This window comes from Lynx rufus, unplaced genomic scaffold (genome assembly GCF_022079265.1).
Source record: "Lynx rufus isolate CCGP_SWC_20201006 ecotype Redwood Valley unplaced genomic scaffold, mLynRuf1.p SCAF_17, whole genome shotgun sequence".
NCBI classification, from domain to species: Eukaryota; Metazoa; Chordata; class Mammalia; order Carnivora; family Felidae; genus Lynx; species Lynx rufus.
Genome location: NW_025814831.1, coordinates 28,866,708 through 28,892,891, shown reverse-complemented (window position 1 = coordinate 28,892,891; position 26,184 = coordinate 28,866,708). Strand labels below are relative to the sequence as shown.

General features: G+C 49.8%; 3 protein-coding genes across 4 annotated transcripts in view; 1 reads left to right on the top strand and 2 right to left on the bottom strand.

Moving 5' to 3' along the window:
* Positions 1-124: 124 nt before the first annotated feature.
* On the bottom strand, positions 125-8,686 carry NPC2 (NPC intracellular cholesterol transporter 2). The gene is made up of 4 exons (XM_047079354.1): positions 8,543-8,686; positions 4,654-4,761; positions 3,041-3,213; positions 125-877 (listed from the first exon to the last, which is right to left on the bottom strand). Exons 1-4 carry the CDS (start codon positions 8,622-8,624, stop codon positions 791-793), a joined length of 450 nt encoding a protein of 149 aa, XP_046935310.1. The 5' UTR covers positions 8,625-8,686; the 3' UTR covers positions 125-790.
* Positions 8,687-9,083: 397 nt separating this feature from the next.
* Positions 9,084-10,865, top strand: ISCA2 (iron-sulfur cluster assembly 2). 2 transcript variants are annotated; one of them, XM_047079792.1, is made up of 4 exons: positions 9,084-9,159; positions 9,360-9,465; positions 9,584-9,699; positions 10,319-10,865. In XM_047079792.1, the coding sequence occupies exons 1-4, from the start codon at positions 9,089-9,091 to the stop codon at positions 10,491-10,493; spliced, it is 468 nt and encodes a 155-aa protein (XP_046935748.1). In that variant the 5' UTR covers positions 9,084-9,088; the 3' UTR covers positions 10,494-10,865. The 2 variants fall into 2 exon arrangements, with proteins under 2 accessions (XP_046935748.1, XP_046935749.1); XM_047079793.1 differs by having other exon boundaries at positions 9,089-9,159; positions 9,363-9,465.
* Positions 10,866-16,868: 6,003 nt separating this feature from the next.
* Positions 16,869-26,184, bottom strand: part of LTBP2 (latent transforming growth factor beta binding protein 2) — a 103,456-nt gene continuing 94,140 nt past the window's right edge. Inside the window, exons 24-38 of the mRNA XM_047079353.1 lie at positions 26,019-26,144; positions 25,128-25,250; positions 24,901-25,026; positions 24,375-24,497; positions 23,546-23,677; positions 23,133-23,258; positions 22,420-22,563; positions 21,149-21,340; positions 20,946-21,029; positions 20,124-20,252; positions 19,681-19,818; positions 19,425-19,592; positions 18,844-19,125; positions 17,712-17,861; positions 16,869-17,266 (exon numbers count right to left, since the gene is read on the bottom strand). Coding sequence (XP_046935309.1) covers positions 17,121-17,266; positions 17,712-17,861; positions 18,844-19,125; positions 19,425-19,592; positions 19,681-19,818; positions 20,124-20,252; positions 20,946-21,029; positions 21,149-21,340; positions 22,420-22,563; positions 23,133-23,258; positions 23,546-23,677; positions 24,375-24,497; positions 24,901-25,026; positions 25,128-25,250; positions 26,019-26,144 — 2,189 coding nt within the window. The 3' untranslated portion in view covers positions 16,869-17,120. The remainder of the gene's footprint in view (positions 17,267-17,711; positions 17,862-18,843; positions 19,126-19,424; positions 19,593-19,680; positions 19,819-20,123; positions 20,253-20,945; positions 21,030-21,148; positions 21,341-22,419; positions 22,564-23,132; positions 23,259-23,545; positions 23,678-24,374; positions 24,498-24,900; positions 25,027-25,127; positions 25,251-26,018; positions 26,145-26,184) is intronic.

The following is a 26,184-nucleotide window of genomic DNA, read 5'->3' as shown; positions in this document are numbered from 1 at the left end:
CACTGGCCTGAAAGAAGCAGGTGACCGCTGCCAACATGCGGAAGGCAAGGCCGCCACGTTTTTATTTCCAGGTGCATAAAGAGGCCACAGGTTAATGTTGTTAAAAAAAAAAAAATCAAACGTCTGTTAATCAAGTGCTGCGTTTAATGAACACCGCCTAAGACAGGGGGTAACCTAAGGAGACAGCGGGTAACCGCAGACAACCGGCCATTCAGGGGTGAGTTTCCGTCGCAGAGCGACCCCCCTCCGCCCAGCTGCTGGGCGCCACCGGCCAGCATGTCACGATGGATGAAGCAGCGGACCAGCAGGTACTGTTAAGAGTCAGCAGGCTGGCTGGCCCGACGCGCTGAACTCAGTGAGGCACTTGGAGATGAGGAACTTGCAGATGTAATATCCCTGTTAGGTGGGGGAGGTGTGGAAACCCTCCTCGGCTGCGAGGCTGCGAGGGGCCGAGGGCCCATAACCCGAGGGCAGGTTAGCCAATAGCCTGAAGCAGCCTCATTTGGGTCCTCACTGACCGGACCTTCCTTTTTCCAACGCAAAAAATACTGAAGACAAATTAAATCCGTGCCTCTCTCTCCCTCTCTTCTTCCCTCCAACCCTTCACCAAAGATATTACAAGGGCAGTAGTTCTGAGCTCTCAGGAAACAGGGTCTGGAACCTTCTGGAGACTGAGAGGCACCAAACAGCTGTGTCAAAATTCCTTTCCTTTAGGTTAGACTCGATTTCTCCTGCCCTCCCTCCACCCGTTCCTCTCTCACCCCCACGCAACATGCTGGCATTAGCACCTCTAGCCTTCAATCTGCACTGGGATCTCCCAGCAGAAGAGATTCTGTTCCTTGTCGCCCAGAAGCTGCCACTTCACCATCACTTTTATCTGGAGAAAGAGAAAAACAATTGGGAAAAATGAAAGCAGGCCCTCACCTCAATCCAGAACCGGTCTAACTATGAATCCGAGTTAACAAACTGCCTAACTCTTCAGACTTTTTTTCTTAAATCATGCCACCATGGAGGCCGCTTGGGACACGGGGGCAGCCTGTGGTCTTAAAAGACCAGCCAAGTGACACCTAGGATTCGGCGTCAGCAGCACCACATACTAACCTCGTTAACTCATCAGACATAACTTCTGAAGCATTCTTTTCCCTTTCAGATCAAAGGCACATGATGAAGCCTTGAGGGGAAGAGAATTTTACATTCAAACAATTTCTTATGTACTTGGCAATCTGATCTAGCTTTTTCCGAGGGTAACCATGAAGAAGAGAGTAAAGTTATTCGTAGGTGTAACAAAATACCTTGTTACTTGTTAGCCGAAAATGTCAGAACACGAAGGGTGTCCCAAGAAGTTTTTAAGTATATGAATGGTTCCGGGAACAACAATGCTTCGTAGCAACACAGCTTCAGTTAATTTCCTTAAACTGTTTTGGTTTTTTAATAATATACATCATTAGAAATCTCTGCTTTGACTTGTTATACTAGGAACTGTCCCTTCTAATTCTTAAAAAAAAAAAAAAAAAAAATCACTGAGAATTTTCCAGTCCTTTCTTACGTAGATATTAGCTTTCTTATGATTAGTTACTGCCCCTAATTTGGATTCAAATGTTTCTTTACAATTCAACACCTGAGTGACTGTGATACCTGCATCTCGAAACTTGCAAGTTTTTCAAGACTAGTACACATTAACTAGTTTCACTTAGTGCTAGTTTAAGATGTTTTTCAAATGAAACGTAATTCACTTAACAACTGCTACCATATAGGAAGTGCCTACTATGTATCAGGCCCTAATTAGACACTGTGTAAATGACCAAGGCTCAGAAATGCCTATGATTTTATAGATACTCCGCAAATTAATCTATAAACCTGTCCCTGACCCATAGGGTCTCTTATATCCCTTAAACATAGACTCCCTATATTACAGCCTCTTTGGGATGTTCTTTAATTACTTGCCGTTTCTAGAAAATAAATGGCCGGAATGCTCCTGGGTTCTACTTGATTTCCTTTCAAAATATGCAGTGTTTTTTTTTTTTTTTTTAATTCATGGAAAAAAGGAATCCCCTTACTTCTTCCATTACTTATCAGGATTCATATCTTTAATACAGGCCCATTCCAACAGGTTCTACCTCATGTGTGTGGTAGAAAAAGTAGTAGGTATAGCAGGGCGAGTCAAAGGAGAAGGCAGGGGCTGGGGGGGGGGGTGGATAGGGGGAGAAAGAATTGTGTGGAAAAGTGACCTCTTTGCTATGGAGCTAGGAAACTACTGCTCTCTTATTAAGAGATTAATGGAGAAACCAGAATTTTTCTATAACTTGACATCTTGAACTACTTGACAACTGCCTAAAATCTTTTAACAGTGCACAGGTTTTGGGGTCACAAGGCCAAGGATCTAGACAAGGTCTAGGTCACAAGGATCTAGACGTAATATTTCTTAGCAGAGTAGACATTGCTCATTTTGCTTAACATTGGAGGCTCAAGTTTCTTCATTTGCAAAAAGGGATAATACTGCCTCCGCAAAGCATGGTCATGAGAATCCAGGAAGATACTGTGTATCAAAATGGCATCATGAGGCCCAGGCTAACGATTAGGCGACAAAGAACAAAGGGGCACGGGGAAAAATACCCGCCCTACCTCGTGATTCCTAACACTCAAATTCATCTCCTTGCCCCCAGCTTCTGCTTCTTTTTTTTTTTTTTTAATTTTTTTTTCAACGTTTTTTATTTATTTTTGGGACAGAGAGAGACAGAGCATGAACGGGGGAGGGGCAGAGAGAGAGGGAGACACAGAATCGGAAACAGGCTCCAGGCTCTGAGCCATCAGCCCAGAGCCTGACGCGGGGCTCGAACTCCCGGATCGCGAGATCGTGACCTGGCTGAAGTCGGACGCTCAACCGACTGCGCCACCCAGGCGCCCCTTCTGCTTCTTCATCATAGAGAGACGACGGACTCCTACCCAATCTTTTCTTCCTGACCCCCCACCCCGCCACCCCCCATCAGATTCCTCATCTAGTCACAAGGCTACCAGTGTCCTGAACAACGATGTCACTTACAGAGGGGTATTCATTCTTCACTGGTAGTTTATTCAGGTAGCTATAGGTCTTGCCTTGCTGGATGGGACAGTTGATTCCACTCTTACAACCATCAGCCTCAGGAATGGGAAAGGGAACTGCTACGCCCATCAGGATGCCATACACCAAAGCTTTGCTACCCTGAGATGAAACATCTAAGAGGAAAGAAAGAGAATGAGATAGTGACAGGGACAGCTTATTTCTAAACTCGAAGTAAAAGAGTCAGATACGTTCTCAAGCAGTGGCAATGCTATGATAGCAAACCATAAAGTCTGTACTTCTTAACTCCTAGAGTCTACTTCTCTTTGTAGTTATGCTTAGTACCTCTAAGAATGCTACAGAATAAGTATTCACTCTTAAAAAAAAAAAAAAAGCAAGGGAGAGAGCGGTTTTCTTTGCTCCCAACCCCACCCTGCTCTTCCTTGCCTGTCACAGTTTCTCAGGAGAGTCAGAGCTACCTGGATAAATAACCTTATCCAACAAAGTAACTGAGTTTTTTTGGGCAGTAAACTTTGTTTCCTAACTACGCCAGCTTCCGTCAGAGCGTACTGTGTATCTTACAGAGCTTTAGAAGACTGGTCTCTGAATTCTCAAATGCCCTGCTCACAGGATTCCTTTAGAAAATAAGGAAACAGAAAGGAATCTCCGCAGAAATGCAGTTAAGTAACAGTAAGAGATAACCCTTTAGAAACTGGGTAAGATTTGAAAGATGAGGTACATCTCTTGACATCCTCTACCCTCCATATCACAAGATGGGCAGGAGGAATAAATGCAATAAAATTAGGGCAACCAGGGTTATCAGCTGTTAGGCTATTGTGGAGATCCAGGGTATTGACTTGGTTCCCTCCCTCTCTCCCTCCCTCCCTTCCTCTTTCTTTCTTTCTTTTTCTTTCTTTCTTTCTTTCTTTCTTTCTTTCTTTCTTTCTTTCTTTCTTTCTTTCTTTCTGGGATGGGGATTACTTTTGTTTAGAAGGTACATTTTGGGGGGGTGGTGCCTGGTAGAACACGTGACTTTTGATCTCGGGGTTGTGAGTTTGAGCCCCATGTTGGGTACAGGGATTACTTAAAAAAAAAATCTAAAAAGAAAAAAAAAAAAGAAGGTACATTTTTGGTTTGGGACAATAGAGGGGCAGGGTATCATCCAGGAGAGAAAACAACTCTAGTATTTAATGCTGTCTTCAGGCTTAAAAGAAGGAGATGACAGGAACTTTGACATTTCTTATTAGACTGCCACATCTAGTTCCATAGGATAGAAAACGAGTAAAGGATTCAACGTTGATACCCCTTGTAGAAATAAAGATTTTGCATTTGTCTAGATTCCTGGGAAGCTGAAGTGATAAATGTGGTACCAGAAAGCAACAAGTTCCAATAATATTTCTTTACGTTGAGGAAGGAAGCTCAGATTTTTTTCCTTGGGTCCCAAATGAATTCCCTCAACCTTACAGAGGGGAAGTCTGAGCTTTGCAGAAGTTGGAAGGGAGGTCACAGACTTCCTGACTGTAATTCCTTCCCCCATATCCCTGTGCTCATTCCAACATTTGAGACTGATATTCTGCTTTATGATGAATTTGAAGTCAAGAGCCACTTTTACTTACTACTGGTGAAGGTGACATTGACACTGTAAGACTGGCCTTTGTGCAATTTGCAGGGCTGGGTGGGGCATGGGCTCACATTCAGCTCCTTTATAACTCCAAACCCAGAACCTGTGAAAAAAAAGAAACATGAATTGGAATAGGAGGCAAGATAAACCACCTGTGCTATTTCCTACCTAATGGAAAGGTGCTCTGCTCGTCAGGAAACTCTTCCTATTTGATGGGTGAAGGGGAATTAAGAAAATGAGTTAAGTATATAAAGCCAGCTTCCCTGCTCTGTATCCTGGCAGGACTACGCCAGGGCAAGTCATCTCCACCCCTCCTTCCATCCCCAGGTAGGACTTAAAGCAGCATACATATGGCGCAAGTGATGGCTCAAAGCTTCGGTGCTGTTTCCACTTGGACTCTTGAGCCTGGCTGCTTCTGAGCTGCCCCCGCCCCCCATCCTTTCTTCCAATCCTGTCCCGGTACGGATCCAAATCAGTGATCTCCGAGCTTTGTACATCCCTACCAGTGAAAACGATTTTAAGAACGCATCCACAGTATACAGTTGGACACTCCACTTTAGAAACGTGTTCTTCGGGGCGCCTGGGTGGCGCAGTCGGTTAAGCGTCCGACTACAGCCAGGTCACGATCTCGCGGTCCGGGAGTTCGAGCCCCGCGTCAGGCTCTGGGCTGATGGCTCAGAGCCTGGAGCCTGTTTCCCTCTGTGTCTCCCTCTCTCTCTCTGCCCCTCCCCCGTTCATGCTCTGTCTCTCTCTGTCCCAAAAATAAATAAATGTTGAAAAAAAAAATTAAAAAAAAAAAAAAAGAAACGTGTTCTTCAAGATAAGTGTCTCTGAGACAGGGTGTGTGTCTTTTTGTAAAAATCTCAGTCCAAACAAAGACAAAAGTGCTGTTTGTTCCCAAGAAATGCTTGACCTAAACAGGTTAAGTCTTTAAGAATCCCATTGCCGCATCCGGGTCCCTGAAACTGGACAGCCGAATCGAGAGAATGCAAGCAAACTGCCTGGTAACACCGTTTATAGCAAGGAAAGCTTAAGCTCTGCCATTCAGCCATCACTGCTGAGGTGGGCTCTGGGACCGGGCGCCTGGGTTTGCAATCTCACCGGCTCCCTTACTCACGGTGAAACCTCAAAACAAGGCACTTCACCCCTCTGGGGATAACAACAGTAACTGCCTCATAGGGTAGGTGAGTGAACACACAGAAAGGTCTCAGGTAAGTCTTTGCAACATGGTAATGCTATATGTTTACTTTATTATCATCACATCGGGATTCAGTCCATGAATTTAATCTAGAACAGTTGCTGTGCGTGGGTTAGTAAGTCCCCTTTTCACACAAAAGCTGGGCCTCTCCTCTGCAGTCATCAGGTTGGCTCAGCCCATGGGCTATGAAATGAGAAGCTCATGTAGACGCACTTGGCTTTCCCAGCCTATGCCTGCTCTTGGGTGAACGGTTTCATCCTACTGACCAGCACTCCTCCAGCTAAGTCTGTGAGTAATAACTTGCAGTCCCTCAGCCCCCTGCTTGCTTCTCCGTCATTGCATGGTTCCAAGGTTTTCGAAATACACACGCGAGAATTCTCTTCTTTAAGCACTGTCTTCTACTCTGTCCTCCGGTCTTCTACAGATAGGGAAAAAATACCCAGAACTTTAATCAACAACCTATTGAAAATCAGTGCTTATGGGGCGCCTGGGTGGCTCAGTCGCTTGAGCGTCCGACTTCGGCTCAGGTCATGATCTCGCAGTCTGTGAGTTCGAGCCCCGCGTCGGGCTCTGTGCTGACAGCTCAGAACCTGGAGCCTGCTTCAGATTCTGTGTCTCCCTCTCTCTCTGACCCTCCCCCATTCATGCTCTGTCTCTCTCTGTCTCAAAAAACTAAATATACATTAAAAAAAATTAAAAAAAAAAAAGAAAATCAGTGCTTATGCTAAAGCTTTCAACGTCTGCTTCAACGTGCTTCTCTCAAGGCTGGGTCACGTGATTAGTACTTGTAGTTCCTTGAGTTTTACTGACAAGAGGTTCTTGGACTTCCAATGTCAACAGAACTCCTCAGTCCTAACTGGCAAAAATAGCAAAACCAGTTTGCTTGGCCCCATTTCTTACTTGAGGAAATACTCCTCCCAGGGAAAGGGGTCATAGAGAGTGGAACTCAAAAATCTTTTGATGTGGGCACTGAAGTTTACATTGTTATTTCCCAATTCAAAAGTAAATTGAAAATCTGTAACTGAAACCCTCCCTTCCTTAAGAAGCACTTGCCATAGGTGTATATCTGGATTTGGTTTCCTTGGTCTTTTTTTTTTTTTTTCTGATGTTTATTTTTGAGAGAGAGAGAGAATGTGCACTTGTGGGGGAGGGGCAGAGAGAAGAGAGAGGGGCGATGAGGCCCTCCCTCAAAATCAAGGAGTGTGAGGTCATGACCTGAGCTGCAGTCATGCGCTTAACCACCTGAACCACCCAGGCATCCCCCCCCCCCTTTTTAATGTTAATGTTACCACTGAAACTCAAGGTGGTTCACAGACACCCACTAATTTCCTACCACGAACTAGCTGTGAGGCTTGGGTTTGGGGCATGTGGGTGGCTCAGTGGTTAAGTGTCCGCCATCGGCTTAGATCATGATCTCATGGTTTAAGAGTTCGAGCCCCAAGTTGGGCTTTGTGCTCACAGCTCAGAGCCTGGAGCCTGCTTAGGGTTCTGTCTTCCTCTCTCTTCTCCTCCCCAGCTTGCTCTTTCTCAAAAATAAATAAACATTAAAGAGAGAGAGAGAGAGAGAGAACGAACGAACTTGGGTAAGTTACTCCATGTGCCTGTTTCCTATCTGTAAAACAGATCCTGATGGCTGGATGAATTAATATAGTGTCTTTGTCCAAATTTGGCCACTAAGTTTAATGGAGGGATAGGCAGTAATTTGAGGTGATAATAGGATCTTTCAAGTGCCACTAGTTTGGTGGAACAGCATTTGCTAAGCATTAATAGACCAGCAGTCTTATTCCTTAATCAATCCTGTCCCCTAGCCTAACTCTGCTTTTGCCTCAAAATGAACTGATGACATAGTGGAAGGAGTATTTATTCTCTCATCTACTTTTGCTTTGAAAAGTTTTTTTTTTTTAATGTTTATTTTTTAGAGGAAGACAAAGCGTGAGCGGGGGAGGGGCACACACAATTTGAAGTTTCCTTCCAGCTCACAAATTTTATGTCTTCTTTCATTTATCACTACACCTTTCCACGTCAGAAAACGTTCTGCTATAATAGTTAATTCTATAGACTTGGCTGAACGAAAGAACTCACAATTTCCTACAAACCCCCGCTGTACTTCCCAACAAAGATCCCTACCACAGGGCCAAGACGGGGTTATGTGTCACAAGCTGTGTCACAGCAACACGAGCTTTATAGATAGGAGGAGACAGTGATTAAGAATCACCAAATTATATAGCACAAAGGAAGCGGTAACGGAATAAATCATGAAAAGGAGAATTGACTTTTGACTTGTCAGCAAAAGGGAAATTAAAAATAAAAGCAAACGGAGTAGGGAGGGAGAGGTCATCCAAAGACACAAAGCAAACATACAAAGTTCTGTGCCCCTCACGTCCCGCGCATCATTGGAACCTTCAGTTAGTTGTCTCTGCTACAAACTTTAGAAAACTTCTGCAAAAGGCCCAGCTCCAGTTAATGTCCAGGGACCCCCAAAACGCGTCCCAGGAAGAGGCGAAGTTGTGAGCCATTGGGTTTCGCCCCCCGCACCTTCTCCCCAACCCCAGCCCACTCCACGTGGGGTCCGAGGCTGAACCTGGCCGCCCGCGGGACCCGCCCAACCCAGCCGGGGGTCTCGGCGCGGGGTTCGGGTGGGGGCTCCCGCAGAGGGCGCGGGAATCTCGGGCCGGCTCCGGCTCACCGCAGTCCTTGAAAATCACTGGCTCGGCGAGGGCGGAGGCGCTGAGCGCCAGGAGCACGAACGCGACGGCCAGGGAACGCATCGCAGCTGAACAGGTTCCAAGCACGAAGAAGGAAGAAGCGACCGCCTCAGTCACAAGATAAACCTGCCCGGGCGGGCCTGGGGAGGAGCCAGGTCAGGCGACTCTCACCAGCAACCAGGGCCGGGCCCGCCCGCGCTCCGCCCCGCCCCGCCCGCTCCAGGTTGCTGAGCTCGGCTCGGTCCCGCCTAGATGCCCGCTATCTCCGCCCACCTTGTCCGCTCCGCCACCGGGTAGGCTAGAATCCATCTCCGCCCCGTTCCGCTCCTCCCTCCGGCGCTCCGCCCAGGTTTTGTCGGTGCGCCCCAGCTTCCGTAATGGGAGCATGTCTAGCCAATCAAATCCCTTCTCCTCCACCACCACCCAATGGGTGTGCTCGGAGGCGGGGTCTCCGTGGGTCCCGTCCCCGGAGGCCCAGATGGAGAAGGCGATTGGGATGACGCGAGGGGTGGAGTTTGTGGAGGAAGATGGCGGCCGCCCGTGGGTTATCGCTAATGGCCGTGGCGCTGAGGGTGGTCACTCCCTGGGCAAGGGGCAGGTACCAAGGCTACAAAGGCACCTGGGAAGGGTGTTAGTTTCTGCGCCTCCAGGACTAAGGGGGAAGCTAAGGCCTGCGGGGGAGGCGAGGGTTTGGCGTGAGGCTGTCCAGGTGGAGGTCGTCAGGTTTGGCGTGAGGCTGTCCAGGTGCAGGTCACCAGGTGCCCATTTGCTCCAGGCTCATCCTCCTCCCTTGCGCAGTAGGCTCCTCGCGGCCTCTCGCGGACCTCAGGCTCGTCGGGAAGCGTCGTCCTCCAGCTCCGAGGCCGGAGAAGGACAGATCCACCTGACCGACAGCTGCGTCCAGGTAGGAGGTCGGACTCGGGGCGGCGGCGCCAGGGTGTCAGGAGTGCGGGGACTTGCCCTTGGCTCACCCTTGTTCCTCCCCTTGCCTGGCATTCTTGATCCCCCTTCCTGCATTTCAGAGGCTTCTGGAAATCACCGAAGGGTCAGAATTCCTCAGGCTGGAGGTGGAGGGAGGCGGATGCTCCGGATTCCAATACAAATTTTCACTGGATACAGTTATCAATCCCGACGACAGGCAAGGAGGAAGGGGTGGGTCCTCAGAGAATGTGCGGGAGGGGTAAAAGTGCACATTTAGTTCAAATTTGAAAGGTTTGCTGAGAATGCCTAACACCACCCTTCTCACACAGTGGGAATACAGTGAGGATTTGTGTCATGCTTCAAAATAACTATGCTATAGGAAGAAAATTGGCCTGCCGACGTCCCTAGTGTAACTGGTAAGAGAGCCAGCCTGGACTGGATTCCAGTCCTAAATCCTTAACCATTTACCAGTATTCATTCCATGGGCTCTTTTTGCCTCAGAGAAAAGCAGCACTTGTTAGAGGTAACAAGGAATGCTTCCTCTGTATTTCTAAAAAAAATTTTTTTAATGTCTCTTTATTTTTGAGAGAAAGAGCATGAGCAGGGGAGGGGCAGAGAGAGAGAGGGAGACATAGAATCTGAAGCAGGCTCCAGGCTCCGGCTTGAACTCACGAACCCTGAGATCATGACCTGAGCCGAAGTCGGAGGCTTAATCAACTGAGCCACCCAGGTGTCCCATCTGTATTTCTAAAACAGAATGTGTACCTCTGGGCTCAGAGGGTGTAATGTTTTTGGTGTTTATGATAGTCGTTAATGTCTTCCTCCTGTCTTTTCAGGGTATTTGAACAGGGTGGGGCAAGAGTGGTGGTTGACTCTGATAGCTTGGCCTTCGTGAAAGGGGCCCAGGTGGACTTCAGCCAAGAACTGATCCGCAGCTCATTTCAAGTATTGAACAATCCTCAAGCGCAGCAAGGCTGCTCCTGTGGCTCATCCTTCTCTGTCAAACTTTGATGCGACGGCAGGTGACCCAGAGATTGCTTCCACTTGCACCAATTTGAGGAGCCTGGCAGTAGTAGAATTCTAGAGGTTTCCTTCCAATCATCGTTCTCTCAATTGTTTTTTTCCCTTCAGTGTAGGAGTGTTGTGTTTGCCACTGTTATTTTCAGAACGTGAAGCTTTTACTCTTGATTTAATTTCACTCACACAGTTCTGAGGCCAAGCGTCTAGATGCAATGATCTAAGCTCTGCTAACTTGTTGAAACCCACCCTGTGTAATCTGTAGAGCCTTCAAAGTTCCAGAGTTTCAAGTTACTTCTCTGGCCTTCAGAGCTGCTTGTACATATGCGTATAGCTATGTATAAAAGCTTTATTTTGAAGGAAGTCCTTATTGTGTTCTGGATCAGGGTCACAGATCGGGGACCTTAACTCTGGTTACCAGGCTAGAGAGGATGAGAAAGGCAGTGTTCTCTTTTTTCATCTCACCCTTTCTGAATGTGTTACTAGACATCATCTTTTTCTTTTCTTTTCTTTTCTTTTCTTTTCTTTTCTTTTCTTTTCCTTTTCTCTTTTTTTTTTTTTTGGCATCCTTATTTTCTATGCAGCTCATTCTCCACTTTCCATTTGTTAGGGTAAATCCTTTTTTCTTTCTTACTCCTCATTCTGCTAAATTTACAAAACCAGTAGCTCACCCAGAAAACTTGGATCGAACCCCCGCTGATAACCTGAATCATTTGGAAAGTAGGCCCCATACTCCATACTCACAGAGACATTTCAAGATTCTGTGATCATTCAGTGACTGATATGTTGCTTCACTTACCTTATTGTGTAAAATGTCTTTTGTCTCGTGCATAGCAGGACGTGGTTTTTGTGTTGGTATGGATATGGATAGATAGGGATTACCAGATAAAATGTAAGATGCCCAGTTAAATTTGAATTTCAAATAACACATAATTTTTAGTATAAGTGTGCCCCAAATATTTCGTGAAGCATATTTATACTAAAAATTATGTGTTGTTTATTTGAAATTCAAATTTAACTGGGCACTGTGGTTTTTTTTTTTAAGTTTATTTATTTTGAGAGAGAGAGCGAGTGGGGGTGGGGGAGGGGCAGAGAGAGAGGAAGAGAGAATTTCAAGGAGGCTCCACACACATTGCGGAGCCCAGTGTGGGGCTCGAACTCACAAACTGTGAGATCATGACCTAAGCCAAAACCAAGAGTTGGATGCTTAATCGACTGAGCCACCCAGGCATCAGGGACATTGTGTATTTCTGTTTGTTAAACCTGGCAGCTTTATTTTAGGGTCACTGAAAGAAAAGCTTTTTTTTTTTTTTTTTTTTTAAGTTTTATTTATTTATTTTGAGAGAAAGAGTGTGAGTTGGGGAGGGGAGAGAGGGGGAGAAAGAGAATCCCAAGCAGGCTCTGTGCTGACAGCTGCATCTCATGAACCATGAGATCATGACCTGAGCTGAAATCAAGAGTCTGGTGCTTAACCGAACGAATGAGCCACCCAGGCGCTCCAAGGAAAGCTTTTTAAGCCAAAATTCCGATGAATTTTAAAGTACTTGTTTGGGTATGGCACTTAATTAGTCTACAGATCTAGAAATAGTTGTGGCATGTGTGTGACAGGGCTGGGGGAGCTGGAACTGTATGGACAACTAAAAAAAGAAATACCACTACCATAACAAATGATTTATTAATGCTCATGTCGGGAAAACCACAACCAAATTGATTATGGAAGAATTACTGGTTAAACCCTTGTTTTCCTCAAGAGCCTTAAAGTTTGTTACGGCAAAACTTGCATTTCTGGACTGGATTGGAATTAAGGTCATTCATTAAACGAATTTACCATTAAAAAGGGAAATGCAGAGTTTAGAGAAAAGTATCTGGGACAGAAGCTTAGGTACTTATATTTTCAATGTGGGAAAACCTAGAATTTGGAGAAAGCAAGCCTATTGTGAGTACAAAGAGGAAACAAAGGGAGGCTCAGATACCTGAGCTTTCTTGGCAGTTTTCCATGGAAGGAGGCAGAGAGCAGCATACCATAGGGGCATCTGTGTGGCTTTATTTAGATACCTAAAGATGCATCAGTACCTGGGCCTGATAAGATCTTCAGCTCAGACTAAGTTTTTCCATCCTCATTAAAAAGAGATTTTGCTACATTTTATGTATTAGAACCTGTTTAAAGAGTGCACTTTATTTTTGTTTATTTTTTGAAGGAAGCCCTGTACCCAACATGGACCTTGAACTCATGACCCTGAGATCAAGAGTTGCATGTTACACTGACTGAGCCAGCCAGGTGCTCCATGATTTGGTGATTTTAAAACTCATGCAGAGCACATGCAGGGTAGCTTTAGCTGCTAAATAAATCATTAAATTGCAGTAGTCAGAGAGGAACCGAATCTTTGAATGCCTTTATGGAAGTACTTGCTGTTAATGGGAGATATGGGCTTCTGTGTTTTAGAAAGGCGGGGTTTGGGAGAAATCACCTCACTTTATTACACTGAGAAAGCCTCAGGGGAAAATCTGAAGTGGTAACAAGAAGCCTCCATTGGAGTAGCATGAGGTAGAAATTTTAAAAGCACGGGGTGTAGAGAAATGATAGCATCAAGGGGACGGTGGGCAGTTGGCTTGGAACAAATAGTATAGTAAAATGGGTTTAGGGTCTTTTGCAGGCCCTTTTTGACCAGATGCCCTCTTTCTGGCAAGCAGTAAAGACCAGCAGGTGTTTTCACAAATTTTGCTCACTGTGCAAATTCATTTACGAAAACTTGACACTCCTCTAGTATCCATTGGGAGACTTTTTTTTTTTTTTTTTTTTTGCTTCCCCATTACTTTCAAGGGGAAAGGCCCTATTGCAGAATTGGTTTTTTTTTTTTTTAACTTTTTTTTTTTTTTTTTTTTTTGGGACAGAGAGAGACAGAGCATGAACGGGGGAGGGGCAGAGAGAGAGGGAGACACAGAATCGGAAACAGGCTCCAGGCTCTGAGCCATCAGCCCAGAGCCCGACACGGGGCTCGAACTCACGGACCGCGAGATCGTGACCTGGCTGAAGTCGGACGCTTAACCGACTGCGCCACCCAGGCGCCCCAGAATTGGTTTTATTTATGCAAAGTTAGAGAGTGTCTGGGGCAGCATGTCCCCCCTTTGCTTTAGCAAGAACCAAAGACAAGGGAGCCCTGCGTCTGCTTCGTGTTGTGAATCTGCTCTACTGTGTTCGCTCAAAAGAGGGGGGTCTCTGGGTCAACATCCAGATCTTACCTTGTGGAATCATATGCTTCAGTTCCGTGACTGATAGTGACTGGTGGTATGTAAACTGTAGGTGTCCCACCCACCCTTTGTGTGGGAATGTTGACTCATTACAAGGGATTAGGAGAAAACAGGTTTAGAAGTAAAGGGGTTAGAAGTAGGTGTCCAAGAACTTTCTAACTTCTCTTCTTAAGAATTGAAACCCGTTCTTTCGGACTTCTGTTACAAAGCCTCAAACGGAGGGCTGACATGTGGTAGGAGCATCCTGTATTGAGAAGTGGGCGGCACCGATCATCTGGCGTAGCCCTCCCGTCAGTGCTGGCCAGGAGTGGGTCTCCTGCCGCTGGTAGTGGATGGGACCTGACACTGTCCAGTGCAACATTAATTATGGTTTTGCATGTGTGTCTCAAAGGCAGGAAACTCCTCTACTTTGTGGGTATCTAGCATTGGTGTTTATGGTTGCTCTTTCAGAATCCCTGTTTTCCATTTCTCCACAGAAATGCTGCAGGGCTGTTTAAAGGAAGTTTGCTTTAAGAAGTTTTGCAATAATTGCGGGGCTTTAACTGTCAGATAAAGACATAAAGGAGGGAGCATTTAAGTGGTCTGTGGCCAGCAGCTGTATTTAAAAATATTTTATTTTTTTGAAAAGGTAATACACACGGTACAAAATTCAAAAACACAAAAGGGGATACAGTGAAAAGTCCCAATCCTGTACCCATGTACCCTGTCACCCTCCCCACAAACCACTGTTGTTTCTAAGAATTTACCCTACAGGTATGATCCATAGATATAATGTGAAATAACATACAAGAATATTCATTACAGCATTACTTATAAATAGCAAGAGATAGGAAACAATGGAAACATCTGTCAATAGGGGACTGATTACAAATTATGATTGATCCATTCAGTGGAATAGCATACAATTACAATATAGAATGAGACAACTCTTTATGTGAAAATATGGATTAAGTGAAAAAAGCAAAGTGCAGAACAGCATGCATAGAGTGGTCTTTGTGTTTTGATACAAAGAAATCCGTGTATGTGCATGAAGTTTTTCTGGAAGGGTGAGCAGGAAGGCGAGGGTTGAGAGGAGGCACAGCGCCAGCAGGTGTACTGAAGAGTGGTAAGAAGTTCTCTGAACCGTGGGGCGTAAGGAGAGTGGCGAGGATGAGGTCAGCAGATACCCAGCTGTCTTCCCCCTTTCTTTAGATAAATAGCAGCATATATTACACTTTGTTATATGACCTTCTTTCCCCCCTTAGTCTGGTTTGGATTTCTCATCAAGGCATTTAGAGCCACTTTTTTTTTTTTCCTCCTTTTTTAGGCCTCCATTTCAACTAATAGTTTCTAATCTTTTACTGTTACAAGTAATGCTATAATAAATAACCTCTGACGTGTGTCGTTTCACATTTGGTGAGAAATATCTGAAGGTTAAATTCCTAGAAGAGTCAAAGACTAAGAGCTTTTATAAGTTTGAAAGACATTGCCATATTATCCTTTTCAGAAGTTCTATCAGTTTCCGTCCCTGTTAGCTGTGTATGTGAGTGCCTCTTTCATCAGATGCTTGCCGACTAGGAGTCTTAAACGTTTTGATCCTTGCCAATCTGACAATTTTTAAAAAGTATCTCAGTGTGGTTTTAATTCACATTTCTTTTATTACGAAAGAAGGTCAGAATATTTTCACATGTGTAAGAACTATATAGTTTTGTTGGCTGAAAACATCTTAGCTAGTAGAGTGACCTAGGGCAAATTGTTTAAACTCTTGTGTGTCTCAATTTCCTCAGCTGTAAGTTGGGAATAAAAATAGTCAGTAGGATTGTTGGATGATTAAATGAAATTTGTGTCCAGCACTCAACACAGTGCCTGGCACATAACAGGCATTCGGAAGTTATTATGGGATGGCTGACAATCAGAGCAACCTCTAGGACAGGACAGATTAAATTAAGAAAATGACATTCGTCCCTATGTCTTCAGGCGCATGGAGTCTCGTTCATTTACATTGCCTTTCATCAGACAAATGCAAAGGCAGAGCTTTCCTTGTCTCAGAAGAAGAAGGAACCTTTTCCCATTGGATCCCAATCCTAGGCTATTGGCAGAGTTGGCAAGAGGGTAGGCACAGCCTCATGTCTAATAATTAGACTTAGCCAACATGGTAAAGAAATTTGGTTTAATATGAAATAAAAACAAAAACAGAAAAGCCCAGATGTACATCTTTTTATTCCACAATGGTTCTAAACTCCTGGCTGGCCAAGGTTGGAGTGGGTCTCTACTTGTAAACTGAGAGGGATACCAGCCATCCCATTTTTGAAAGAAAGATGGCAGGGGCATCTGAGAATACAGAAACAACATAGGAAATCTGTCTTCCCCTAAATAAGACTACACTGTATCTCACAAGCTAGAAAATAGGCCCCTTTATTTTTAGTACCTCAAAACTGGCATCCACAAAAGGGAACCCAGGACAGATTTGTTTCCTGTAAGAAGCAGTATGTATTTAATACAGGTCTTCGGAGATGGGCACCCTGTCCTGTGGCAGCCTTTGCTGGGTGCACGCGAATTATCATGGGTAGATGGTGAGTGTTTACCCGAAGTTACTGAACATTTTCTTTAGACTTGTTGAAAGCCTTGGCTCCCCCTTTCTTAACAACTCCCCGTATTTTTCATATTGCCCTCTTGCTGCTTTCTTAGGCTTCTTGTTCCCCTTCACTTGTGTCTCTACACTCAGCAAGCTGGTATCAGTCTTGCTCTTCCGAGATGAGCCGAGCTGATCTGCTCCTCCCTGGGGCCACAGAACTGCTATTGGATGGAGCTGTGGCAAAATCTGGCCCAGACCGGATTGGCTGAGTGAAGTGTTGGTTCTCTGGAGGCGGCCTTGGAGTCACTCCCCAACCCCCCCCCCCCACACCCAATCCTTTTTTGCTCAAGAGATACTGAAGGACCATCCCTGGGCAGATGTGACCTCTGACCCAGTTGTGGAATCATCAGGATGTCCTGTGGATCATGGCTGGGAAAGGGTATCTGCAATGTGAGTCCGAGTGACCTTGCGTGTTTGCACAGCTTGAGGGGGTGGATGAGGGCCATCCTTTAGGAAGCATCCATAGCAAGGCCAGGACAAATGGCAGACTGGTCCTCATGGCCAGTGGCTGAAGCATTAAAGCATTTGGTGGTGTTTGAGCCAAGCAAGGGCACGGCAGCATGAAGGCAGTGACAGAAGCTCAGCCAGAGCCTAAGCTGGGAGAGATGAAAAGCAGGCGGGGCTGGCTGGGAGCTGGGCTGCAGGGCCTTCTGCCTGCTTCTTCATGGTGTCTTCCCAGCTAGGAAAGCCTTCTCGAGGCCCCTGCCTGTGTGGCCTGGGCCCATTTCCAGGTAGCTGCCCACACTGAGCCCTCACTGCTATTCCTTGGAGGTACAGTGTGGGGGGCCGGCCTCGGCCACATAACCTGGGGAGCAGTGGCAGCGGTAGGAGCCCTCGGTGTTCTCGCAGTGACCGTGGGCACAGAGCGCAGCAGGCCCGTTCAAGTCGTCACACTCATTGATATCTAAGAGGAAGGGAAGGAAGAGAGAGCTGTGGGGAACCCAGGTGCCTCTGCTGTTGTGGTCACTAAGCACCAGCCCCTGCCCCGCAGTGGAATCCTACATGTGGCAGCCAGGAGCTGAGGTCATTGCCCCAAACTAGGCAAGTCAGAGACACAAAGCAGGTGGTAGTGAACCCATCCTGTGCCCCTGGACAGTGACCATGCTTTGTCCTGCCTTTCTTTCTAGGAACCTCTCTGGAAAGGGCTTTCTATACACAACAGGAGACCTTCCTTTGGTGCTGTCTCACCACTTGGCCTGGTTCCAGACAGCCCCACTAGGGGGCAGCAGTGTATGTTCCACTCTCAAGTTCAGCCTTGTATTCCTCAGTGAGCAGTGGGCCAGTCTGACCTTTCCACCTGGAGCCATCAGGGCCATCCTGCTCCCTGGGCCACTCACATCACAACTTACCCACGCAGGCCATGTGGGCCATGTCCAGCTGGAAGCCCTCAAAGCAGTCACAGGTGTAGCCCTCCCTCACTCGCACACAGCGGCCGTTCTCACAGCCGTTCAGGATGCCGCATTCCTCTGCCTGAAGCCCTTCGAAGCCGGCCTGGTGCTCTGGTAGGAGGGAGTCAGAAGGAAGCTGAGGCCTTGCACCCAGCCTTGGGAGCCTCACCCTCCACTATGAAGGTTGCTCCTTTTGGAATCCTAAGGTCAGGGTTGGGAGGGTCTAAAACTCTCACAGAGATGCTAAAACAAAAGGCACCACCCTTAAGAGATAATTATGTGTCATTACTTTATGGTGGCAGAGACCTGCGGTACTTTAAATGTTAGCTCCGGGAAGGTTGAGACTCCTTGCTCTCATAGTGCCAGGGTTCCCGAGCAGGTGGGTGTCTATATAGTGTTGGTTTTGTGGTTGGTGGTGGTTAAAATCTTTAGATGGTTTTTGTGGGGAGGAGATTGGCAGCAAAAGGGGATTACCCTCACCCAACACGAAGCAAAACTTAGGGATCTGCTTAACCCTCTCCTCTTTAAGCAGGTCCCAACCCCTGAGAAAGACCGTATCCCTGGTCCCCGTGAAGCCTTTGTCTGGTACAGTGGCCTGTGCCTGGGGCAGCTACCACATCCATTGCACAGGTGCCAGGCCTGACTTCTTCATTAGAATTCAAGTCCTATATGCTGGGATCCTTGCCACTTACAAACCGAGTCACCACAGTGGGCCTCTAAAGTGATTAGAAATCCTGAATGCACATTTCAGGTCACGAGTGTGAGCCTGTAGACCAGGTTATTCTGCACACCGTGGGTGGTATGGAGGGAGAGAGACGGACCGGAGTGTACCTGCTTTCTCTTGCTCTCTTGACCCCCACAGGGAAGTTTTTGAGGTTGGGATGGTGTCCTGTCCTGTACCTCTTTGGTTCATCAGAGTTGTTTGGGTCTGACCCAGGCATTTGGAGTTGTCCCTTGAGTGACCTGTGAGAGGGCTGGCTGGGTCTTTTCCCTCCCCAGGCCTCACCCCGCTGGCAGCGATTAGTAGGTAGAGGAGATGGCAGTGAAACCATTTTGGTGCCCGCCGCTTCCCCATTTTTGCAGCAACACAGACCTGGGTGGCTGGCCACGTAGTGGGGCTGGAGTTCTGAGGGCTGCAGGGGGGGCTCAAGAACTGGTAGGTGGTCCCCTGGGCGGCTGGCTGTGTTGGGGAAGGGTGGCTCTGGGACGGTGTCCTCGGGACCCAGGTAGTTGTAGAAGGGGGCCCCGTCTGGGCCGTAGAGGCTGTAATGCAGGTCCTCGGGCCCGGGGCCGTACTCATAGCCTGGCCGGAAGTGGACTCCAGCCTCCCGCTCGGCTTCGATCCGGGCCACGTTGCACAGCTGAGCGTAGACCTCTGTCAGGGAGGAGGGAGAGAGGATGCTGCCAGGCTCTTGATAGCTAAAGCCTGGAGTGTGGTTCCCAGGCTCATTTCCCCGGGGAGAGGGAGCGTGCTGGGACTGGTGTCCTCTGGGAGTTCCTGACAGTGCTCTCCTCGTCACCCCAGCCCCTCCCCCACTCTGTCCCCAGACAATAGAGATGGAAGATGGCCACACTCTGATTGCTCTACTCCTAAATCCCTCCTTCCCAGGTGAGGGCATTTCCTTCCCTGGGGCCCCTCCCCCCCCCCAGGCAGGCACGAGTCACCCTTCTCACCAGAGCTCCTGGGGGGGCACAGGGCACACTGCTGGCTCCAGGCCTCGCCATCCTGACAGCAGCATTCTGTGTAGGTGGTGCGGCGCCCGTGCAGGGGTTGGCTGCACACATAATTGGTGACTCTTTTCCAGCAGATGTCCATGTGGATGTCGTGGTCAGGCAGGTCCTCTGGTGGCACAGCGCACAGGGGCACGTGAGCCCTCCCAGCCCAGATTCAGTCCCCCCACCGCTGCCCCGCCACTCCAGGCCTACTGACCCGTGCCGCCGGTGCTGTTCACGCAGCGCTGCTGGCCGAGGTCCAGGGTGAGCGGGGGGCTGCAGAAGCAGTGGAAAGAGCCTTCAGTGTTCACACACTCACCGTTCTCGCAGACCATGTCCTGGCACTCGTCATGATCTGTGGTGGCAGAAAGACGGAAGGGGGATGTGGGGGGCAGTACCAAGGCGGCTTGCCCACGGACCGCCTTCGTGGAAGGGGGTTTTCTTGTAACTGACAATGAAGAGGTGGCACCCTGCTTCCCCCTCCCCCCCCCCCGCCCGACCCAGTCCAGTCTGGGGAGGGGGGGGCCCTCCCCAGGGATGCCTTTCCAACAGGTGTCCAGCTCCCCTCACCTCAGACCTGCCTGCTGCAGTGGGAGCTCCCAGCAAGAATGGGGCTGGCTGGTGGGGGCTGGGGCGGGGAGGGGCGGTGTGTGTCCTCACCCTCACACTTCCTGTGGACGGCGTTGTAGTGGTAGCCGGGATGGCACAGGCAGATGTAGCCAGGCACCGTGTTGAGGCACCGGCCGTTCTGGCAGAGCCCAGGCCCGAACATCACACACTCGTCCGCATCTGCGGGAGGGCGGAGCCGAGGTGAGAAGCAGTACGAAGCAGAACGTGATACTAAGGGCTCCAAAGCCAGACCTGCTGGGTTTGGGTCCCGGCGCTGCCACTTGCCAGTCAGGTGACTTTGGGCAACTTGTTCAGGTCTCCTTGCCTCAGTTTCCTACCTAAAAATATGTGGATGCTATTACTCAATCTCTCACAATTGTTACGAAGATTAAGAGGTTAATATATGTAGGTGCTTCAATAGCACTTGGCACGTAGCAAGCACTTAAGGAAAGCTGCTTCTGTTTCTGTGATTTCCTTCTCCGGCTTCAGGATTAGGATGCAGAAGGGCTCATGCCTGAACTACCCACTTTGAGTGTGGGTTCCCCCAAAGTTGCTGGCTTTCTAAGTGAGGCCAGGGAGATAAGCAGCTGCCTCGGTATAGCAGTACTTCCCACTCTGTCCCTATGCCCCAGGACTGGGTTAGTCAAGGCGTCATAGTTTATTCCGGAGGGTTCGGCCGCGGGGGAGCAGAGGGAGCTCAGGTCAGAACTTCAGCTCCACATCCGTAGGTAGTCAGCCCCAGGACAGGAACCAGGGGAGCCACCTGGGAGGCTGGGGCTTCATGCAGAGCTTCCCTGGGGACCCTCCCGGAGGACCAGGCCGGGCCCGCTCAGGTGAGTGGAGTCTGGGGAGGAGGGTCTCTAGAGAGGTTACCTGTGTACGTGGTCTGTCCAAACATCCAGGCTCCGTCCACAGGGATGTAGCCTTTACCACTAGGGCAGATCTCGCTGAATTCCACTGTGCAAGGAGGCATCCAAGCTTAGAGACAGAAGGGCTCTGCCCCCATCTTCTCTCCCCTTCTTTCAGGGTCACCCTGCAGAGCTGACACTGAGGATTTGGGACCCTTGGGGCCTTACCTGAGTCCTCAGCTGGGCAGAGGTCACAGGCGTCTCCCCAGCTGGCACCCTGAGTGCAGCAGCACTCGGCCTGTGTGGTGTTCCGGCCCAGAAGGCTGGAGCAGGGCAGCTGGTCATTCTGCCCAGAGTAGCACTCCATGCGGATGGGGCCCGGGGGGTGGTCCCCTGGCGGGGCCTCAGGAATACTCTGACCTGTGTGTGAGGGATGCCCTTTATTACTGTCTGTCCGTGGCTCTCTAGGGCACCCTAGGCTTTGAATTTATTTTCAAAATTTTATGTTTATATAATAGCACTTCCCAGTGTACAACATGCTTTTACCTGTATTATCGTGCTTGATGCTCTCAACAACTTTATATTGTCACCTCCCTCTCACAGATGAGGCAGTTAAGATTTAGAAAAACTAGGTGACTTACCGCAGCCACCAGCTCTTAAGTGGCCCAGACCCCTGTTCTTCTGCTATCCCCTGCTATCCCCCTGCTCTCCCCCACTCTAGGGGGTGCCCCCAGTCCTTGGCATAACCATAGAGGCAGCCCTCCCCCATTCCTCAGCTCACACTATACCCCAGCCCCTCCCACCTTCCCTGTTCCAGGTCCTGTTTTCTTTTTTTTTTTTTTAGTAATTTTTTTTTTAACATTTATGTATTTTTGAGACAGAGAGAGACAGAGCATGAACGGGGGAGGGGCAGAGAGAGGGAGACACAGCATCGGAAGTAGGCTCCAGGCTCTGAGCCATCAGCCCAGAGCCCAACGCGGGGCTCGAACTCACAGACCACGAGATCGTGACCTGAGCTGAAGTCGGACGCTCAACCAACTGAGCCACCCGGGTGCCCCTCCAGGTCCTGTTTTCTTTTCCCCAAGTCAGAGGAGGCCAGCTGAGTCCTAATCCAGCCTGGGGTGACAGGCTGGACTTGGCAGCTCAAGAGTGGAGTGGACAGGAGAGAGTGAGGCTTAGCTTCAAGGCCTCCCTCACCAAACGTGCCCTGGGACCCCCGTGAGCTCAGTCTGAGATCCCTGGGTACCTTCAGTTGGCATCAGAGCTTCCCGAGCCTCCCAGACATTCCCTGGCCGGGGACAGGCCCCCCCCCCCCCCGACTGTCGTCTTGACATTTGCTGCACTCCTTGCCCTGCCGCACTGCTTTCCTAAGTGGTGCCCCTGCCCACACTGCCCGGGCCTGGCCCGGGCTCCTTCTCAGTAGCTGCCGCAGTTGAAGTGCTTTGTAAGCCGCAGAGTGGTCATTCACAACGACTGGGTAGAGTATGGGGCACGCTCACCTCCAGCCACCCGCAGGCGGCAGTGCCCCTCCTGAGCGTCGTACTCCTCCAGGTCACTGGCACAGAGGCACAGGAAGGAGCCCTCCACATTCTCACAGAGCGCCGCCCCACACACCGCCAGCATGAGCTCACACTCGTTCACGTCTGCCAGGCACGAGGATGGGCTTGTGGGTGGAGAAGACGCAGCCTGTGCCCCTGCCCCTCTGCCCGCAGCCCAGGGGGCAGATCCTCATCCATCCCCTCAAAAGAAACAGACTAGGTCTTGGGAGAAGAGCAGAAGGGAGCTAGCAGGAAGGAGGGACCGATGAACAGAGGGCGTGGGAAGGGAGAGAGGCGAAGGGTGGCAGGAAAGGGTCACTAAACGGACAAAGAGGAAGGGCTCCTCTGTCCGGGCACGTTCTCCAAATGTGCCTCTCGAGACCCAGAGGTCTCTGGGGAAGGGTGGTGCGCCTTCGCTGATATGCTTGTTCCCCCTGCTGGTGGAACATGGCCACGTTTCTCCTGCCAACCTGGTCCCCCTGCCTGCTGTAGGGTAGAGCTGAAATCCCCCTCCCTTGCCCACTGTATGAGGACCTATTGTGGAGGCGTGTGACCTTGAGCCCTTCAGGAGGAGGGCCCTAGGGCCTCTCTCCAGGACAGCCAAAATCTGTGGAGATGGGCCCAAGGGCCTCCCCTTCCCGGCCCGGAGCCTGGCTAGCCTGCAGGCTTCTCACCAACACATTCCCAGCCGGAGGACGAAGTCTCGAAGCCCTGGTCACAGAGGCAGCGGAAGGAGCCGTCAGTGTTGTCGCAGAAGCCGTGGCTCCCACACATGGTGTCGTTGGCACACTCGTCTATGTCTGTGGGACAGTGGGGACTAGGGTGTAGGGTGCGCTCTTGCTCTGTTTGCTGGGAATACTTGGACTATTGACACCAATGTCTGTAAAAAGTAACTTCTAAACACAGGACAAGAACACTCTAACATTGACGTTCCTCTTCAATTTTTGTGTCAGCCCTGCTGTTTGGAAAATACGCAAACTTCCAACAGCTGCCAACACAATGTCCTCTGGCGAAAGCAGTTTCTAGCTGGATATGTGAAAATAGGTGCCCTCAGCCCTCCTGCCTCCAACTCCCCATTCCAACTCACCAATGCAGTCTCCAGTCGGAGCCATGTGGAAGCCAGGCTGGCAGGCTAGGACACAGCGGTAGGAGCCAGGGCTGTTCTCACACCTCCAGGCCCCACATACCGAGTCGCCGTGGTCCTTACACTCGTCAATATCTGTCCCCAGAGCCAAGAGAGGGGGCGGAAGTGGGCAGGTCACTGCTTTGGCCCCACCATTTTGGCATTACAAGGTCATGCCCCACAACCTTTGGGGTCCTTGATCCGCTGCAAATGACTGTGCTCAACCCACCCCCAAAACATTAAGTTCAGAATCATTTCTCCTGACCCGGCAGGATGAGTGTCTAGGTAGAAAACTATATGCTGTTTAGGAACGCACTGAGCTCTTAGCCTTCTGTGACATATTTTTTCCCTCACCCCCTTCTCCCTACGGCAGAGTACTTTATGCTTCTTTTTATATAAGTCTGCACCAAAGCGTATTTACCGAAAATTGTCTTCGTATCTGTCTCCCTTGCTCAATTTGAAGATTGTCCATAACTGTCTACTTTGTCCTAGCAAAAGACATTGAACCTAGCAGGGGTTTAATAAATGTCTATTGAATCAGTTTGGCTTTAAAAACTAGATTGTGTGCTCTGCTAGCACAAGGATCCTGATTGTCTTTATTTTGTCATCCTTGGATACGTCCGGAGTCAGCGGACAGTCAATAAATGCATTCTCCATTGGATGATTAATCTGTGGAAAGTGCTCTGCTTTCTGGAAGCTGCAGTTCCTAGTCCCAGGGAGCTGAGGACCAGGCAGGGGTGGAGGTGGGCGGACATGGGGCAGAGCCCTGTCCACTCCCCCCTGGCGACCTTACCCACACACTCCCCGCTCTCTGGGGAGGGCTGGAAGCCGGTTTCACACAGACAGTTGAAGGAGCCCTCGGTGTTGACACAGTGTCCTCCCAGACACCGGTCTGTGACTGCACATTCGTCCACATCTAGAATAGAGACATTTGTCAGCAGGCCCAGCCATGGGTCCCTGGGGCCCTAAGTAGTCCACAGGAGAGCCAGAGAGTGCCTCAGGTTAGGAAAGGGCTAGAAGATCTGAGGAAGAGTCTGGAGCTAGAGGCCAGAGGCCAGGCTGGGGGGAGGAGCCCCAGAACTGGGACACTACCAAGGACAGAAGGGTGACACCCAAAGGATTCAAAGGGCACATGCCTGTCGTAGATACCATGGAGAGGCCCTGTTGAGTGCCTTCCTGAAACCTGTCTCCCTGTCATCACTCAGCCTCCCGCCTCCCATCCCCGGGTGGGGCCAGGAGCACTTTATTTCAGTAGTCTAGACAGAGCCTCCAGCGCCCCCTGCTGCTGGCAAGCAGACATGGCCCAGCTGGCTTCTCACCCTGGCAGCTGGTGCCCCCCTCGGCGCTGGCGAAGCCCGGTGCGCAGAGACAGAAGAAGGACCCGTGGCTGTTGAGGCACTCGCCACGGGGTGCACAGTACTCCTCTCCCACGCACTCGTCCACATCTGCAAGGAGAAGGTAGGCAGCGGTGTCGCCCAGGCATGTTGCCCCCTCCCCCGCCCCACTCATTGTCCACGGTTCCCGCTGGGGATAGGGAGCCACTCACCCTCACACGTGGTGCCATTGGCCAGCTGGAAGCCTGTGGGACAGAGGCACTGATAGGAGCCAGCCGTGTTCTTGCACTCGCCTCCCAGGCAGCTGCTCTGGAAGTCTTTACACTCATCCACATCTGCAGGGTCACACAGGGGGGAAGGCAGCCGTGGCAGCACCACCCCCACCAGGACAGGAACCAACAGGGAGGTCTCAGAGGACCAGTCTCCTGCCTGAGGAGTCTGGACCCACAGGGGCCTCATCGCCTTATAAAGCAGCTGGCGAGGGAGGCTTCGGGGAGCAGTATCACTGCAGCTCCCTCCATCGTTGCCCTGGCCCAGCAGCCTTTGGCTGGGCCTCTCCAGCTGCCCACACAGTGCCCCTGGGGATGCTTGGCCCCTCCCGCGACCTTGGCCTACAGTGGCCAAACCCACTGCCCTGACCATGGCTGAGATGGCTTAGATTTTTCTGAGAAGCAATGGGAAAACAAATGAGAGATAAATGAAGGAAATATACAGAGAAGCTAAGAAGGTCACAGGAACTAGGTTCTTGAAGCAGGCCTACAGATTGCCTGGTACAAGCCGATGTTTTCCAAAATATGGTCCCAGCCCCCACCCTTACAAAGAACCCACGAAGCTGCACGTGGACCAGACTCCCCTGAAGCTTGTGATCCAGTGGCTCATTGGCCCCCTAAACCCAGATGTGTAGTCACCTTTCCAACTCCTGTTGAGGGAGGGGTGAGAATAGGTGTCCCCAGCTAGCCAGTCCAAGGTAGACAGAAGGGCCCCCGGCCTGGAAGCAATCCCTGCCGTGTCTGGTCACTCCCTTCTCTAAGGGTGGTGGGTTGGTCTCCTGCGCCCCATCTGTGCTCCCCTCCCTCGCGGTGGCGGGGGAAGGGGGCTCTCACCTTCGCAGGTGTGGCCCAGGGGGCTGGGCCGGTAACCCTCCTCACAGTCCCTGCAGGAGAAGGATCCCGCGGTGTTGGTGCAGACTCCCGAGGGGCAGACTCCCGGAAAGGCGCACTCGTCTAGGTCTGGGGCAGACAGCCAGCCAGTCACCCTGTGGGCTCGGGA